General features: G+C 43.1%; 1 protein-coding gene and 1 pseudogene across 1 annotated transcript; both read right to left on the bottom strand.

The window, feature by feature from the left end:
- Positions 1 to 68: 68 nt before the first annotated feature.
- LOC147644292 (uncharacterized) lies at positions 69 to 1,716 on the bottom strand (the record flags this gene model as incomplete). Its single annotated transcript, XM_086829368.1, has 3 exons — positions 1,144 to 1,716; positions 639 to 858; positions 69 to 539 (listed from the first exon to the last, which is right to left on the bottom strand). Coding segments are annotated over exons 1-3 (1,264 nt in total), but the record flags the coding sequence as incomplete, so codon positions are not given.
- A 12,948-nt stretch (positions 1,717 to 14,664) lies between these two features.
- LOC147644291 (uncharacterized) lies at positions 14,665 to 17,214 on the bottom strand (annotated as a pseudogene).
- Between the last annotated feature and the right edge of the window lie 219 nt (positions 17,215 to 17,433).

Here is a 17,433-nt window from a genome sequence, read left to right as displayed (position 1 = left end):
CTTATTAAATGCTTCATTATATTCAGTCGGTGACAGAGTTTTTTCGAAAACTATACTCTTGTCTTTACATTTTCTTATGAAGCGGAACATATAAGCGAACACTCTCAGCAGTTTCAGGTGTGACGAGAATCCCTCGATGACGTCTAGCAAATCGGAAGTTTGCACCGCAGCGGTCAGTCCGACCACAGTCTTCCTTGATTCCTGCCGCAAGACTTCCTCATCCGGTTCGAAATGAACATTTTTGGGCCAGTTCTCCTCCTCGTCCTTCAGAAATTGAGGTCCCGTAAACCAGATAGACTGTCCAATTTCGTCGACGTCACAACCTCTAGACACTATATCTGCTGGGTTCTGCTTAGTTGGAACATGCCGCCATGTAGCGTGTCCTGACCATTCCTGAATCTCCGCAACCCTGTTCGAAACGAATGTCGACAACGACGATGGATGAGATCGGATCCAATGGAGAGTGACTTCCGAATCCGACCAGTAAACGATTCGCTCGATAGGGACATTTATCAGCGGTTTGATTCTCTGGCAGAGATCTGCGAGAAGGTGAGCGGCACATAACTCAAGCCTTGGGAGCGTTTTTGTCTTGAGCGGCGCTACTTTCGACTTTGAAGTCAACAACGATACTTTGTAACCTTCGGCAGATTTGCTACGAATGTAGACGCAAGCTCCATAGGCTCTCATGGATGCGTCGGCAAAGGCATGTAATTGCACCGGTGACATCGGATCGGTATGCACAAACCGAGGAATAGCTATCTTATCTAATTGAGACAAGGTGTTTTTTAGCATATTCCATGCCGTTTCTAAATTCAGTGGAATTGACTCATCCCAGTCTAACTTCTTCAGCCACAGTTCCTGCAATAGGATCTTTCCTTTTATTATAATGGGACTTAATAAGCCGAGGGGGTCAAACAGCTTGGATGTCACCGATAAAATGTTCCGTTTTGTCGCTCGGAGACCCATGACAGAATCGTCAATTTTAAATTTGAAGGCATCTTCGATAGGCAACCAAGATATTCCTAACGCCTTAGTTGACTCTGAGTCCGAGATAGGTATCGACTTAACTGTGCTCTCAGATGCAGTGACCTCAGGTGAGTTTGAAAACCACTTTGTCAATTCAAACCCAGCTGTTTGAAGAACCTGAGACACTTCAGACTTGATTGTCCGTAGCTCCTCTACGCATGCAGCACCAGTTAGCATGTCATCGACGTAAAAATCGGATCCAATTACGTCGGCAGCTCTAGGGAATGAAAGTTTCGCAGATTCACTCAACCTTTTTAAACACCGAATAGCAAGAAAAGGGGCTGGTCCAGTACCATATGTAACGGTGTTGAGCTTGTATAATCTCAAGGATTCAGAGGGGTCTCTTCTCCACACTATGAGTTGAAACTGCCTATCCGCTTCGTTAACCATCACTTGGCGATACATCTTTTTTACATCGGCAGTCAGGGCATACCTGTGCAGCCGGAAGCGGAGTAGAGTGGAGTACAACTCTTCTTGGATTGTCGGTCCCACCATCAAGATGTCATTTAAGGCCACCTGAGTCGACGTTTTGCACGATGCATCGAAAACAACGCGCAACTTTGTTGACGTACTCTGGGGCCTCAACACACATTGATGGGGAATGACATAATGTGGAGTGGAAGGAATTTTGTTGTCTGTAGGCGACATATGACCTAAGGCGAGATATTCTTCCATAAATTCCAAATACATGGTCTTTATGTCAGGATCTCGAGACAACCTTCTCTCAAGCGACAAAAACCGCCGTTTTGCAACATCAAAAGAATTGCCTAACCCCTTAGGGTCAGATTTAAACGGCAGCCTTACTTCAAACCGACCTGATGGCAATACCTGAGTAGTCTTCCTGTAGTACTCTTCACATAATTTGTGCTCAGGCGACAGAATTTTCTTTGGATTTGGCATTTCCTCCAGTGACCAAAATTTCTGTAGCGTGGTGTCAATCGACACTAACGATTCTTCACTACAACTGAAACTATTCACAACTTGCTTCGGGGCTGCAGATTTATATCTCCCCGAGACAACCCAACCAAGAAGGGTCTTTTGAAGAGTTGGATAGTCAGGACCTTGTTTAATTTGACCAACAGCTAGCAATTCGAAAAATGATTCGGCTCCGATTAGCATATCAATTTTTTGTGACTTGTAAAAGTAGGGGTCTGCTAATGGGAGGTTCTTTGGGATCTTCCAATCGCTAACGTTCACCGATTGATCGGGGTGATAACCGGTGATCGATTTTAAAATCCAGAAATCGAACGAGAACTCACTCCCATTGATTCGTGACTTCACCACGGTGTGTATCTTTTTCTTGACTTGAGAATTGGATTCGCCAATACCAAGTAAGTTGATACACGACTCCTCTCTACGAATCTGTAAGCGGTTCGCTAATTTTTCTGTTATGAAATTCGTTTGAGACCCAGAGTCCAGAAGTGCTCGGGCTAAAACGTATTCGCCGCTTTTGGTGCGCACGCTTACGATTGACGTAGCCAAGATTACCCTGTCCAATGACGTAGCATGCATAACATGTGACGTGGAAGGCTGCTCTTGGTTAAAAGGAGGAGAAATATTCTCTTGAAGGGGTGGCAACGCTAAACTTTTATCAGGCACTGTGTATCTGTGGAGCAGAATGTGATGTGAGCGGTCACAAGCTCTACACTTTTTTCCCTTGCATTTTGACACAGTATGGCCTTTTCGCAGACAATTGATGCATAAGGAGGCTGACTTAACAAACTCGAACCTTTGCATTACAGAGAGACGCCCAAACGGGCTGCAATTCTGTAGTGAATGATCTTCTGCATTGCAATAGCTACAAGTTTGCTGAGGCTTGCTGTTGGAGGAGGAACACGAAAATGAGCTTCGATTATGTGGTTTGCTTGACGGTAATTTTTCCAGCTTTGGTTTTGTCGATTCTTCAGCTGATAAATGCTGGTATCGGCGATTTAACATTTTTTCACAATCGGACCAAAGTGGCAATGTCTCATAATCGAGCTGTTCCTCCCATTTTTGTTTGGTCACTGGGTCGACTCTATTTAATACCAAATATATCAACATTGCGTTTGAAATTTTTGTATCATCTCCTATCGATAGCAGAGAACCGTAAATCGACGAAACAGTGTCGATAAGATTTCTCAAGGAGGATGCGGATTGATGCGATATTTTCGGAAGACTAAACAATGTTGAAATATTATTCATAAAGATGAGGCATTCGTTATCGTAAACCTTTTTTAAACTGGCCATCGCCTTTTCGTAATTACTCTCGGTGACTTGGTAAGCTTTAATTGTTCCTAAAGCTTCACCAGAGAGACATGAAATTAAGTGGTTAAATTTTTCGATAACTGGAATGCTGGCATCTTTATGAACCAAAGTTTCGAAGAGGCTAATAAAATTTGCGCTCTGGCTTTCAGGTTCGCATCTGAAGGGTATCTTCTGCTGTGTTTGAACGGAGCCTCCCCAGGGCCGAGAAAATTTGGGTCGTAAGTAGCCGTGCAGTGGTTTAGGGGCGAAGCCACAGTCGACTCTTTCAAAGCCCTGCAACCCATCTGGCCCTACACGCTCTTAAGGTCGAGAAAAGCTGGCGATTATGAATGAAAAATGAATACCCAACGCCGTGCTTCGGACCTAGTAGGTGAGGCTAAACGGCACAATGTCTGAGATGGTCGAGAAGGAGCTACAAAAGCCTAGGCAGGGCTTTCTATCTTAATCATCATCGGATATCGATGAAGATGAACTGTTGATACCAAATTTGGTTATCACAGCTCCTTCGAGATCCGAGGAAGGCGCTAATACAACCACCCCCCAAGGTAAATCAAGGTGTGGCTCAGTTGGGCACCACCCCATTTAAACAGAACGGCAACACAGTGAAGCCACACATACCTGAATAAGTCGCTATTGCTAACGGAGCCAGCTTCATTTACAACAAGATAGCTAAGAACGAAGCTGAGGGCAAAGTCAAGAGTCAAAGTCGAGACGCAGCCGACAAAATCAAATTCCTTGCGGTGATCCCGGAATTTTAACAATAAAAACAGGCACACCCCAAGGCATTCCAACCTCCGAAGGCGAAGCGCGATCGGTCCCGCCACGTGATCGAGAATGCATCTAAGAGGGCGAAGGACGTCAACGGGAAAGCCATGCCACCCTTCGTTCAGCTGGGGAGAAAGTTTAGTGAGGTGGCCGAAGACAGTCTGGCTTTGGCTCTAGTTGATAAACTCAATGACGACGGACGCCTGCTGGCAGAGAAGTGGGAGAAGATAGAGCCCAAGTTAGCCAACATGGTGACCGACAGGTTGGTTGCCTTGCCGGCGGCCCTATATCCTCCTTCGATTCTTTGGAAATGGTTAGAGGGCACCGAGTAATTACGTGCGACGATAAGTTTTCCAGGAGCTTCCTGGAGGAGAGTGTTGGTACAATTAGCATCCAGTGGAATAGCCTTAGGATAAGGCTTGTCCGAGTCAGGGAGAGTCCGAGGAGGTCCAGAGCTTGCATCTGAATAAAAAAGTGGCAACCTGACCATACGAGGGTGCTTCAATGTCTGCGAGCATATAATCCAGATGTATGAATTATGTTTTAATTGTGTGTCCAAGTTGAGAAGAGGGGGTTAGTGACGTAATCGCCGACGTGGCTTTTTACTCTGTTGGAACGCTTGCTACTGAAATGCTCTACGCGTGTACAGAAGTGTTATACGATGAAAGAACTTCTTTCGGTGGCTACTTGCCCTTGAAGGCTAGGTAACCAATTAATTAAAGACAGCTTTCGATTGAGTTAAATCTGTGCGCTGTGCGCAGTTTATTATTATCAAATTCAAACTGATGCCATTGTAACTGTACGTAAGCTAATCGCGGCCTACAAGCCGATCGCTCGTGCTGGAAATTGCTGACACTAAAAAATACCCATATGCGTCTCCTACTGCGTTCGGACGGTCCGATAATTTTTTTTCCTGTTTGCAATTCAGATTCCACTCCGCAACAGGCACCATCTGCCTGCAATAGCAACCTTTCTGTAATACGGGACAGATTGTAACCTTTTTGCATCTAGCTTTTATGTTAGGATATGCGATAAGCACATGAATAATACTGTCGGACTGGCTTAGGCTTATAGGGACTTCTTTGGGGTGATCAATTAAAGACTTCAAATCATTTTATTTGGTGTTTCAGTATTAATTATTACCTGCCAGTTATGGGATTCCATTAGTCTGGACTCGGACATTTTTTAGCATTTGAAGGTCGGATGCATCAGTGGTGCCCGCTAATACCTTAAGTGCAGTGCCTAGGAAGTCTATGCTCCTAGTGTACTTTTAATACGGACAATAAATCTCTGATATGGTTTGTGTCAACATCTAACAGTATTCGCATATGCGATTCTGGGAATAACTCGGACAACCTAGCAGTTTCTTATATAATCATTGAAAACTCTGTGCGATTACTTGAATGACGCAACAAAAGTGGGAGTGTGAGTACTCGGTCATCATGGCGTTGACTATGGCTAACATTATCAATACGATTGCCGCAATTTTCTAAGGAAAAAAAGATTATATCTATTGTGCACCAAAAAGGTTACGTATGTTTAAGTATAAGGTGCGTCTAAAAAATGGTAGACAAAATAATGAGGACCTTTATCTGAGGTTGTCCTTATTGACCACCACCCTTTTGTTATTTTTAACCTTTTTGCCTACCTCAAAAATTCGGTTTTGTCTGGTTGCGTAGCACCTTTCTAGATTAGAGATTTGCGCCTTTTCAATGCTGTGTCTTATTGCCATTTTTTGCTCGTTTTTGGCTTAGTGCATGGTTGCAGGTTGGTGACTGGCAATGTTTGATTGTACTCCACCGTAACTCTCATGACGAGCTCTGATATCTCTAGCTATATCTGTTAGGGTGCTATGGAATCGTTCCACCTGACATTGGAACTACTGTGTAAAGGGGATGCGTTAACAATATTGCTTTTTAATAATGGCGTTATGGTCTTCGAATTGTTTCCGATTCTGATTTTTGGGAAGAAGTTCACCAGTTGTAAAATACTTCAACTATGGCTCTAGACGATAATGGTTGTACTATGGCGAATTTAGAAAATTTGTCGATGCAGGTTAAGAACAACTTCTTGTTTGTACAGTAGATGTCAGTATAAAGCATTTCACCCGCATGCGATGGTATTGGTCTGAACCCCAACTCCTGCTTTTTGTGGTGTCTGTTGAATTTCGCCTTTGTGCATGTTCTGGAGTTTGTGACAACTTTATTGGCGAGTTTCGACATTTTTGGAATATGATAATCCTGAAGGATCTGTTTTTCATGTTCCTGAGCGGCCCTGTGGGCGCAGTTGTGCTCGGTCGTAATTATCTCATTTGCATCAGTGATATCATGTCGAATTTTTTGCAGTGACAGAACTTGGTTGCTGTGAATTCCATTACCAAGGCGTGCTGGATGCATGCTAAGATGAGACGGTCACAGTAAATGGCGTTCACAACATCTGCGTTAACAACTTCATTAAGTAACCTAACCAGGGAGTCTTTATTGTCAAAGACTACAAAAACTATGAAGTGTCGCCGTAGAGGCTGTCCTGCTTCTTCCAAGATTATTTGATTCCTGTAGCAGTTTAAATGTTTATCGATAGATTAGACCGTGTAGGTCAACGGGATTTCGCTGTGAACAGTGGCTACGTCAGACTAGGGTTAGTTTTGTATTCATTAAGGTTCTGGCGGGACAAGGCGTTGGTAACGAAATTTTAGCATTATGCTCTTCGATGACTGCTTTCCATCGTTTAATTTTCACGTTACTGTTTCGTTCAGATACAGCGAAGGCTAGCGGTTGATGGTCCGTAAAAATACGGACCCTACGGTACCTTTGTAATTTTATTATGGCCCAAACAATGGCTAACAATTCACTTTCGTTTGTTGCGTAGTTTAGCTCGCAGTCTTACAATGTGCGAGATATCATAGTAATTGGCATACCATTTTGAGACAGGACTGCACTGATACCTCTTGCTGAGACATCGGTGGTCAAGTCAAAAGGGAGTTCAAAATCTGGATAGGTAAGTAAGACATCTTCTGATGATAAGATGTTTCGCAGGTGTTCAAACGCTTTGCGCTGGGTCTCATTAAATTCGACCGAAATTTTTTTTTTTGACATGCGTTTCAACAGTGCCATTCTCTCCCCTGAGTATGGATCCTTTTGGTCGTATATGTTCATAGAACACTTTTCTTTTACTCTACTGGAGCCTTGAATGGAACTCACAGTAAATGGGGAGTCGACTGCCTTTATGCTTTTTTACTCCTATACGGGCTTTTCTTTGCCACTCCCGTATCTATGAGTATTTTTATATCCTCCCCGCTAGCCTCAGGGAACACAGGACAGATAACATAGGACACGGAAAGGATCATGCTCGTCAAGGTTCGTCCTACATACATTAAGGGCTACTGGACTAACATTTAGGGACCGAGAGCCTTAATTTGCTTAAAGTATAGGTGGAGCAAATATGTAAGTTAATTAATTTATAGATCACACCATAGCAGGTTCGACGATCCTTTAGGGTGGAAAGGTTTAACAGGCGTATTCTGTCGGTGTACAAAGGAAGACGATGATGTTGGTCCCAGCGTCATGCACATAGAGCTAACAAAAGGAATTGTTTCTGAACAAATTCAATAAGGTCTTGATACTTCATATTGAGGTGACCAGATATACGAATAATATTCAAGAATAGGACGAACAAGTGAGATATAAAGAAGTTTTGAAGTGTAAGGATCATTAAACTCCTTTGGCCATCGCTTAACAAAGGCAAAAAACACCTCTAGCTTTATTAACAATGATACCAATGTGGTCGTTAAAATTTAACGTATGGTTAAATAGAACTCCGAGATCTGTTACCGTATAGATGCGTTCAAGATCGCTCCCACCTATAGAGTAATTGGCGTGGAGGCAAATCGTCCGGTAAAACGACATTAGTTTGCATTGGAGGTGTTAAGAAATAGGAGATTATTAGTGCGCCAGGATTGCATATTATTTAGGTCAGTTTGAAAAAGCCTATGTGAATCAGAATTCGTCAATGGCAAACATAGTTTGACGTCATCTGCGTACATCATCACATTTGAGTGTAGAACCACTTTAGCCAAGTTGTTGATAAAGACGCCGATCAGAAGTGGCTTAAGGTTGCTCCCTTAAGGAACGCCAGAAGTGAAAAGAACCCGGTTTGAGGGAGAGCGCTTAAAGGCAATACGTTGATTAAAGGGAAACCCAAAAGCATAAGTTTAGTGGTGGTTTAGTAAGACAAACGCTTTGCTGAAATCGGGGAAGATAACGTCAGTTTGGGAGTTCAATTTGAAAGCGTTTCTATTGACGTTGATCTGTTTTTATTAAGCGATGTTATACATAATTGTCCGGCATTGGAACTACAGCAGCGCAGTAATCAGAAGTTTGAATAACTTGGAGATAGAACCAAGTTTTGAAATCCCTCTGTAGTTTTCGATATTGGATTTACTGCCCTTTTATGAAGAGGAATGATGAAAAAAAATTAAAGCCAAAGGGACATCTGAAAAAGATTTGACAGAGGTCGGCAGAAAGCACCAGCACAGTTAATCAAAACACAGCTAGGAGCGAGATCTCATCCAGACGAAAAGGAAGACTTTAGTGTTTTTAAATTCTGAAAAACATCGTATTAGCATAAAATGGGCATGAAAATGGAATTAGAGTGTGGAAGAGAATAATGATACGAAAAGGGTGGTTTGTATCCAATTGATAAGTACGTAGACTGGAATAATTTTGCGAATAAGTTTGCAATGTCAGGCTCATTAGAAGCGGACTCAGTATTGAGATGAGGATCTTCGTTTTGAATTAACAATTGCGTTAATTTGCTTAGGATTAGACGTTTTTTTTATGCATCAGCAGCATGCGACGTAGATGCCTGATCTACGTTAACTGGCTCCAAGATAGGAGATGCGACGATATCAGCTAGTTCGGGGCAAGGGCCCACGTTCAATTCTTGACTCAGCTTCATCGGCAGCTTAATAATCGTTAACAGCCGAGGTATCTCCATAGGGTATGTCTCTTGGACTGAACAGCATAAGGGGCTTGCCGGGTCTGCAACATGGGAGATACTTTTAGAAAGAGTTCCTATATTGCTATTTGGTGTGCCACTTATCAGTTTCATAGTTTTGAAGTAAGACTCCATTTTCTGGAAATGGATTGCTAAATCCTTAAAGCCAGCCGCCAAAGATTAAGACTCCACATGAGTTTGCGTCATAAAAATCCACATTTCGTATTTAAAGTGTAGGCAGCTCGGGCACGTCCTGTCCAATCCAGCATGATCCCGTATGCGGTAGGCAATATGCGGGCTAAATGCCCAAGATCAGCGGAGCCAGGGTTAGCGGCGTTGGTGCATAGCCAACAATAAACAGGGACCTGCTGCAAAGTAATTTTATCGGCCATGTGGACAATCCGTGGCACAACAGGTAGACATATTACGTTGAATTATTGATAACTCGTAATAAGCACTCGCAAATATAAGAAAGAAAGTCAATTAAATTATGTGGCTAAGGAACCGATAAAAACCGAAACAGAGCCAATTAATATATAATATGAGTTTGTTTGATTGTTCGCGGTATGCAGATCGCTTGCAGCAACAACAACTCTGAAACCGATGCAGCAGTAAGCGGTAACCGCACAGCACAAGAAAACACGAGCGAAAAATTATTTAGCGACTGGATATTCACTTTAGCATACTCATAAAAATTTTAACCTGAAATCGCAATTAAAAACCCACTTTTCGCCCGCAGATTTAGATATTTGAGAAAAATTTGCCTTAAAATCAGGAAAGAAACTTCCTGAAATCTAAGGCGTTTTTTCTTAAATGTAGATACAATTTCTTGTTGTTAGGGCGATTTGCCCTAACAATATTTTCTTAAATTAAAGGTAAATTTGTCTTACATTTAGAAAGATTTTAATTAGTTTTTGGGTTGTTTGATATTAAAATGAGATTTTTTTTCTAAATTCGTGGTCAATTTTCCTTGAATTAACCAATAGGTAGGTAGGTTAAAGTGGTGAGGCTCGATACTAGGGCCACCAATTAGAGCTAAGCTCCTTTTTGATCCACTCCTCTGTTGATTATTGGTGATCCTGATCACTATCAGTACCAAAAAGAGTCAGTAAGGAAACCTAGGATTGGCGAAACTTTCAGCTTTCCTATACAGAGACTTCAACTGGGGGACACCAAAGTGGCGAGGTCTGATGTGATTCAGCGCTGGGCAGAAGCAGATAAGATGTTCCGGTGTCTCTTGCTCTCTAGCTTCCTTACAGCTTCTACAGATTGCATTGTATGGCAGTCCCAACTTCATTGCGTGCGAATCGATCGCCCAATGTCCCGTGGTGACTGTCATGATCCCGCTAATATCTCGATTGCTGTTGGATAACAGTTCACTGGTTCGTTTTTTGTCGTACCTCGGCCAACATTCCCTTGACCTTCTGTGTTCGCTCTTACTTAGCCATTCTTTGTTAGCTATCTGCTTAAAGTGGTCATGGATCCTTGTCTGGATCGCGTTTAGGGAGAACGGTAATTCGAAGTCTGCTTTTAGCCCTGCCGAGCCTGCACGGGCTAGTTTGTCTGCCTTCTCATTTCCTGGGATCTCGTTGTGTCCCGGTACCCATGTTACTTGTACCTTATTTTTGTCGGCAAGTCTATTAGGGCCCTTCTTGCATTCTGACACTAGTCGTGAGTTCGTTTTCACGGCAGCTAGGGATTTTATAGCCGCTTGGCTATCCGAGTAGATTCCAACTCTTTTGCCCCTGAGGTCCTGCCTTAAGGAAAGTTCGACTGCTTTCCTTATGGCTAGTAACTCAGCCTGAAAGACCGTCGCTGAGTTAGAGAGATTGAAAGCTTTTTCAATTCCCCAATTTTCATTATTGGCCAACCCACTGCTGTATAGAGCCAAATAATTATCTTTGGGTGCAGTCTACATTTGTTCCCAAACATTTTCCTTCAGGAGTAAAATGCAATGCTTGCTTTTCATACTCTTTCTGCAAAGTTTTCTTTCCATGAGAGCTTTTTATCCAGAATTTCTCCTAGATACTTCGCTCGCTCCGCTAGTTTTAGCTCCATGCCGTTCATACTGGGCATGGTGAAGGGTGCAATTTTCGTTCTGCGTGTGAAGAGCATAAGTTCTGTCTTACTGGAATTGATACCTAGTCCGCAGGTTTTTTGCCTATTTATTTAAGCGACCCAACGCACCTGTCATTATTTCGTTAATAACGTCAGAGTATGGTCCTGGTACTACGTCGTCTGCGTATGCAACTGCTTTAACTTCACCCATATTGATATCTGTCAATATGGCGTTCATATTTGTGAGCCAGAGTAGGGGAGATAGTACCACTCCCTGAGATGTGCCTCTCTTCCGCGTCCGCGTGAGGTGAGTGCCACTCAGTTTGACTGTGATCGTCCTGCTCTTTAGCATGACCCCGATCTACTTTCTGATGCCTCTCTCAATACCTAACAAGTTGAGGGAGCCCTGGATAGAGTTGGGGTTCACTTTATTGAACGCGCCTTCCATGTCTAGGAAGGCAGCCATCGTGTTTTGCTTCTGTTGTAATATTTTCTCGACATGATGTACAACTTCGTGTACTGCTGTTTCCGTTGACTTTCCTTTGCGGTACGCAAAGAGAGTTGATATCCGAGAGTTGATGTCCCTCTAGAACTCCCGGATGTGGACGTCCAGGAGTCTCTCTAGTGTCTTCAGGGCGAAGGAGGTGAGACTTATCGGTCTATAATCCTTTGCTAGGATATGCCCCTTCTGCCCGGTTTCGGTATAAATATGACTTTTGCTTCCCTCCACAGGAGTGGGATGTGCGTCAGTTTTATACAAGCTTCGTAAATGGCTTTTAGCCATCTGCAAATGCTATCCTTGGCTGATTGTAGCATTGCCGCTATTAAGACGTCTGGGCCAGGGCTTTTATACTTATCGAAAGAATCTATTGCCCACTGGATTCGCTCAGTGGTAATGATGTCTTTCGTAGGTGTATCCATTTGAGAGCTCGTTCCCTCCTCGGGTTCCGAGCTCACTCTTAGGCTTTCTGGGAAGTGGGTGTCAACTAGTAGCTCTAGTGACTCCTCAATTGTCGTCGTAGCAGAGCCGTCTGCCCTGTTGATCAGGGTAGGGCTTATGTGCCGTTTGGCGAGAATCTTGCTTACTTTTGCCGTGTCCATTATGCATTCTGGTGACTCGCAGTAGTTTTGAAAGGACTTTTTCTTGGCCTTATATACTGCATTTTTTAAAGTTTTTCGTACTTCTTTGTATTTCTCAAATTCCCGGGATACATAGCTGTTGTTGAAGGACTTTCTCGCGGTGGGAATTGCTTCTTCGAGAATGTTAGCTTACAAGTCTCTTTGAAGGCGTTGTTCAGGATATTCGTGAGGTCCTCCACCTTCTTGTCGAGTGCCTTTGCAATGGATATTGTCTTTATCCACATCTATACATATATATAAAGAGGAAAGGTTTGATTTTTTGTTTGTTTATTTTTATGATTTGAATAGGCTCCGAAAATACTTGGCAGATTTGAAAAATTCTTTCACTGTTGGAAAGCTACATCATTCCTGAGTGACATAGGCTATATTTCATTTAAAAAAAAATAGGCATCCTTACTAAAATTACGATAACGTAATCCAAGGTGTTAAAAAAAAATTAAAAAAAACTACCTTACATCTACCGCCCTCTACGGGCAGCCAGCTGAATCAAAGCATTTCCTGTCAAACATTCAAAACATATTGAAATAAGGAATTGGAGATAAAAATTTTATTTTTTTGTTCAGGTTCAGTAAGAAACGAAGTCATGCCACCCAAGAAGTCGAGTTTGGGTCGTCGTACTCGCAATACAGAAGCAAAAAGACGTAAGATTACGAATATGAATGACGAAGAACGGGCCTCCATCCGAGAGACTGAGACTCTCAAAATAATGAACGCGACAGGGCAAGGGTAGCTGAAGCGCGTTTACAGCTTGCAGAAGATCAAATCCTGCAATACAATCGTCTTGCATTCAGATATAATCCAACTATTGATTACAGCTCGAATCGAATGTCGTTATTGGCCGGATGCATCAGGTCTGCATATACTGTCAGGCCTCTTAGATTGAATCAGACGAAACTTCGGTCCGAGGAATATATCCATTTGCGGGACGCTGTGATGAATGACCGTAATACAACCAACGTTGGAAAGCTCACGATTTTGCCATACTCATACATAGGTAGTCCACGCCACATGCATGAATATGCTCAAGATGCCATGGCATATGTTCGTTGCTACGGCCGTCCAGACTTATTTATCACCTTTACATGCAATCCAGCTTGGGACGAGATAGTACAGCTGTTATTTCCTGGACAATCGTATAGGGATAGGCATGACATCACAGCCCGTGTTTTCAGACAAAAGCTCAAGTCACTGATGGATTTTATTGTGAAACATGGAGTTTTTGGATCTGTGCGGTGCTGGATGTATTCAGTAGAATGGCAGAAGAGAGGATTGCCGCATGCGCACATACTGATTTGGCTGTATGATAAAATTACTCCAGATGAAATCATGAAATCCATGGGCCGAGGTTGATACGGATTTGCATGAAGTTGTCATCAAGAACATGATCCATGGCCCATGTGGTACCCTCAACCCAAGTTCACCATGCATGCATTTGCAGCCAACACTGTAACAGGGGACGATGGATATCCTCTGTATAGGAGAAGGCCAACTGAAGATGGCGGGACTTCGGCAACTTTAAACATGAGAATTGGTGATATTGAGGTAGACAATCCTTGGGTGGTTCCATACTCACCACTATTGTCAAAATCATACAAAGCGCACATCAACGTAGAATATTGCAATTCCGTGAAATCGATTAAATATATCTGCAAGTACGTGAATAAAGGCAGCGATATGGCAGTTTTTGGTGTTCAGACAGAAAATGGTGACAACAATGCAGTACGAGTTGTCGATGAAATATCTCAATACCAGGCTGGAAGATACATAAGCAGCAACGAGGCTGCATGGCGAATTTTTTCGTTCCCCCTTCATGAACGCTATCCAGCTTTAGTTCACTTGGCAGTCCATTTGGAGAATGGTCAACGTGTCTATTTCACAGAAAGAAATGTGCAAGAAAGAGTCCTGAATCCGCCAGCGACAACTCTGACTGCCTTCTTCACATTATGCCAGGAAGATGATTTTGCCAGAACCTTGATCTATTCAGAAGTGCCCTCTTAACCATAATATGCCACAGAGAAACGTTGCAGGGTACAAGGCCAAACCTTCAAATTAGTAGGGATCGATCTGCGAAAGAAATGTTTTACTCATCAAAATAAAACAACATCAAATATTGTTTACAGAGAAGCTCTAACAAAATAAATGTATTTTCTTTTAGGGTTATGATCTCAATAATTAAAAAAAAAACAAAAAATTAAAAAAGAAAGAAAAAAAACCCCAAAAATATACAAAAAAAAAAAAACACATAAATACAAAAAAAAACATTAAATAATATCTGAATTTAATTATTTTTATTTTTTTTTTAATTACTCTTTTTTAGGAGCTCGACGCAAAAAGGGATGAATATGTGTCATATTATTATTATTATTATGAATGTGTTAAAATTGACAAATCTAAATGTAATGTTTAATGCCCGTGCGAAGCCGGGACGGGCCGCTAGTGCTGTATAATTTAGATTAAACAATTTAGAATACTTGTTCCAATCCGTCTTACGGGGGTTCCTTCTTGGCACCTGTTTCTTAACTGGTGTCGTTAGTTTAAAGAAAATGTACCTATGGTCTGAAAAAGAGTGTTCTGTCGATACCCTCTAGTTCTCGACTCTGTGTTTACCGTGTTCTATTTGCAAGGTGAGATCTAACATCTTCTCCCAACCTCGAACATTTTCCGTGCTTGGAAAGATGAATACATACCGTAACGTTTCTACATATAATACTATCAAAGAGTGACTCACCTTTCTCTCTGAACTCTCCGAGAGCGTTCCGTACCGGACCTTGTGGTCATTGGCCTCCAGCTGAGGCAGGCAGCGCTGGTTTATCAGCAGGAGAAAAGGCTGGGATGGTCCAGTCCTCTGTATGGATGTCTGGGTTTTGGGCCCTCAGGCAGGCAATCCCCTTGGCGTGGTCGGTTTGCCCCTTTGGTAACCAGATGGGTCTCCTTGGGATCTCCCTGGCGTAGACTAGCCTAATCTTAAGGCTAGCCCTGATCTTAGCCACACACTCTGCCAGGAAGCTACGGGAGAACCCCTCGTCAGACCTGATGACCCGGTGCCCCCTGACCACGTCTGGAGTTAAAAGAGGGGATGGGACCGGTCGGCATGATAACCAACCTGTCGGTTATCATGTCGGCCAACTTGGCCTCGATCTCCGCCCACTTCTCCGACAGCTGGCGACCGTCGTCATTGAGCTCATCCACCAGAGCCATAGCCAGACTGTCTCTGGCCACCTCTCTAAATTTCTGTGCCTTGCTGACAAAGTTAATCGCACGCGGCTTACCCTGTGGGTCCTTCGCTCTCTTAGGTGCGCTTTCGCTGACTTCCTGTGAGCGGATTCGCTTCGCCTTCGAGGGCTGGAACGCCGCCGGGTTTGCTGCTTTGTACTGCTCAAATTCCGCGTTCTCCGCAAGGAATTTGGCCTTGTCCTCGGCATCCCGAGGGTCAGTTTTGCCCTCAGCCTCGTTCTTGGCTATCTTGTCGAGATCGAAGCGGGCTCTGTTGACCCTCGCAGGTCCCTGATGGTGAGATATTTTCGCCAACTCTGAGGTGGTGCTCAGCTAAGCCCCACCTTTGTGTTTTGATTGGGGAGTGCTACTCGCTCTCCCCTCGGATTGCGACTCTTCTCCGCGACCAATCTCGGCCTCAGCATCTCCTTCTCGTCCTTCGTTGACAGTTTTTGGGGTTTATCCTCTCCCGGGAGTTCCGAAGCTCGATTTTTGGAATTTATTTCAATTCAGAAACGCCCGCTTTGCTCGTCCTGGCAAGCGCAGCGGGCCAGAGGGGGTTTGGGACTTTGAAAACAGGTCGACCGTAGCTTCGCCCCAAAGCTGCGGCAAGGCCACTTACGACCCAGGGTTGCCTGGCCCTGTGAAGGCTCCGTACAGACACAGCTGCAAACCTAGAAGTCAGTGGGCACGGGTCGCGTCACACACCTGACTTGAGGGGAGGCTGTTTAAAGACTTGCCTAAGTCCGCCCGACTACAATTGGTCAGCATCTCCGGTCGAAGCTCGATTGGTGACCTGCTTCCAGCCGCCTTCACTTAGGAAGTATAGTCGCACTACCGATGGTGTACACAGTTACGGCAGTTGACACGGTCATCCGTTGATAACCCTGTGTACCCTATCGGCTGACGGCCAAGTAACCGTTAACATAAGGGAATTTTTTCATCCTTTTAGGGTATTTGACCAAAGCATAATATTGAAAATAAAATTTTGGTTTGACAAATTTTTAAATTTATTCTTAACTTTTTCCAAATTTAAGGCTAATTTTACTTAATTAGACAGCAGACACTTGCTACTTCTGTAATAGTTCATATATATGTACATATATATTTTGCAAACTGACCTCAATAACGTGCAATCCTGGTGCATTAATAATCTCCTCTTTCTCATCAACTCCAAATGCAAATTGATGTCATTTTACCGGAAGAATTGCCTGCTCGCCAATTACTCTATAGGTGCGTGCAATCTTGAACGCATCTATACGGTAACAGATCTCGGAGTCCTATTTAACCACACCCTTAATTTTAATGACCACATTGGTCTAATTATTAGTAAATCTCGAGGGGTTTTCGCCTTTGTTAAGCGATGGTCAAAGGAGTTTGATGATCCTTATACATCAAATCTTTATCTTTATATCTCACTCGTTCGCCTTATTCCTGAATATTGTTCGTGTGTGTGGTCACCTCAATATGCGAAGTATCAAGACCTTATTGAATTTGTTCAGAAACAATTCCTTTTGTTTGCTCTGCGTGGATTAAGGTGGGACCCATATCGTCGTCTTCCATCGTATGCCGACTGGCTAAGACTTTTAAGCCTCCCCACCCTAATGGATCGTCGAACATGCCACGGCATTATTTTTATTTTTAAGCTCAATTGTAAAATGTGCTCCACGTATTTATTAAGCAAATTACGTCTCGCAGTCCCTGTAAGGCCTTCTCGGCATTTTCGTCCCATAGCCCTCTGTAAGACGAATATTGACGAGCATGATCCATGTCGTGTTCTATGTTCCATGTACAATAAGTATTATTTTCTGTTACATGTCAAATTGTCCATCGATTTTAATGTTCATAATTTGTTAAATTACCTATCCTTACCTCTGCCTACCTGATGTGAGTCGGAGCACATCGATAAAAACACTCCCCTTTGTTGTGCAGAGGTAAGGGTACAATATAATTTAAAAAATGACAGTCATTGCTATTTTCTTTTATAAA

Source organism: Drosophila serrata, unplaced genomic scaffold (assembly GCF_035046125.1).
Source record: "Drosophila serrata isolate PLE 108 unplaced genomic scaffold, ASM3504612v1 contig_194, whole genome shotgun sequence".
Taxonomy (NCBI): domain Eukaryota; kingdom Metazoa; phylum Arthropoda; class Insecta; order Diptera; family Drosophilidae; genus Drosophila; species Drosophila serrata.
Note: the sequence above shows the minus strand (reverse complement) of the source record. Positions and strands in the feature narration are given on the sequence as shown.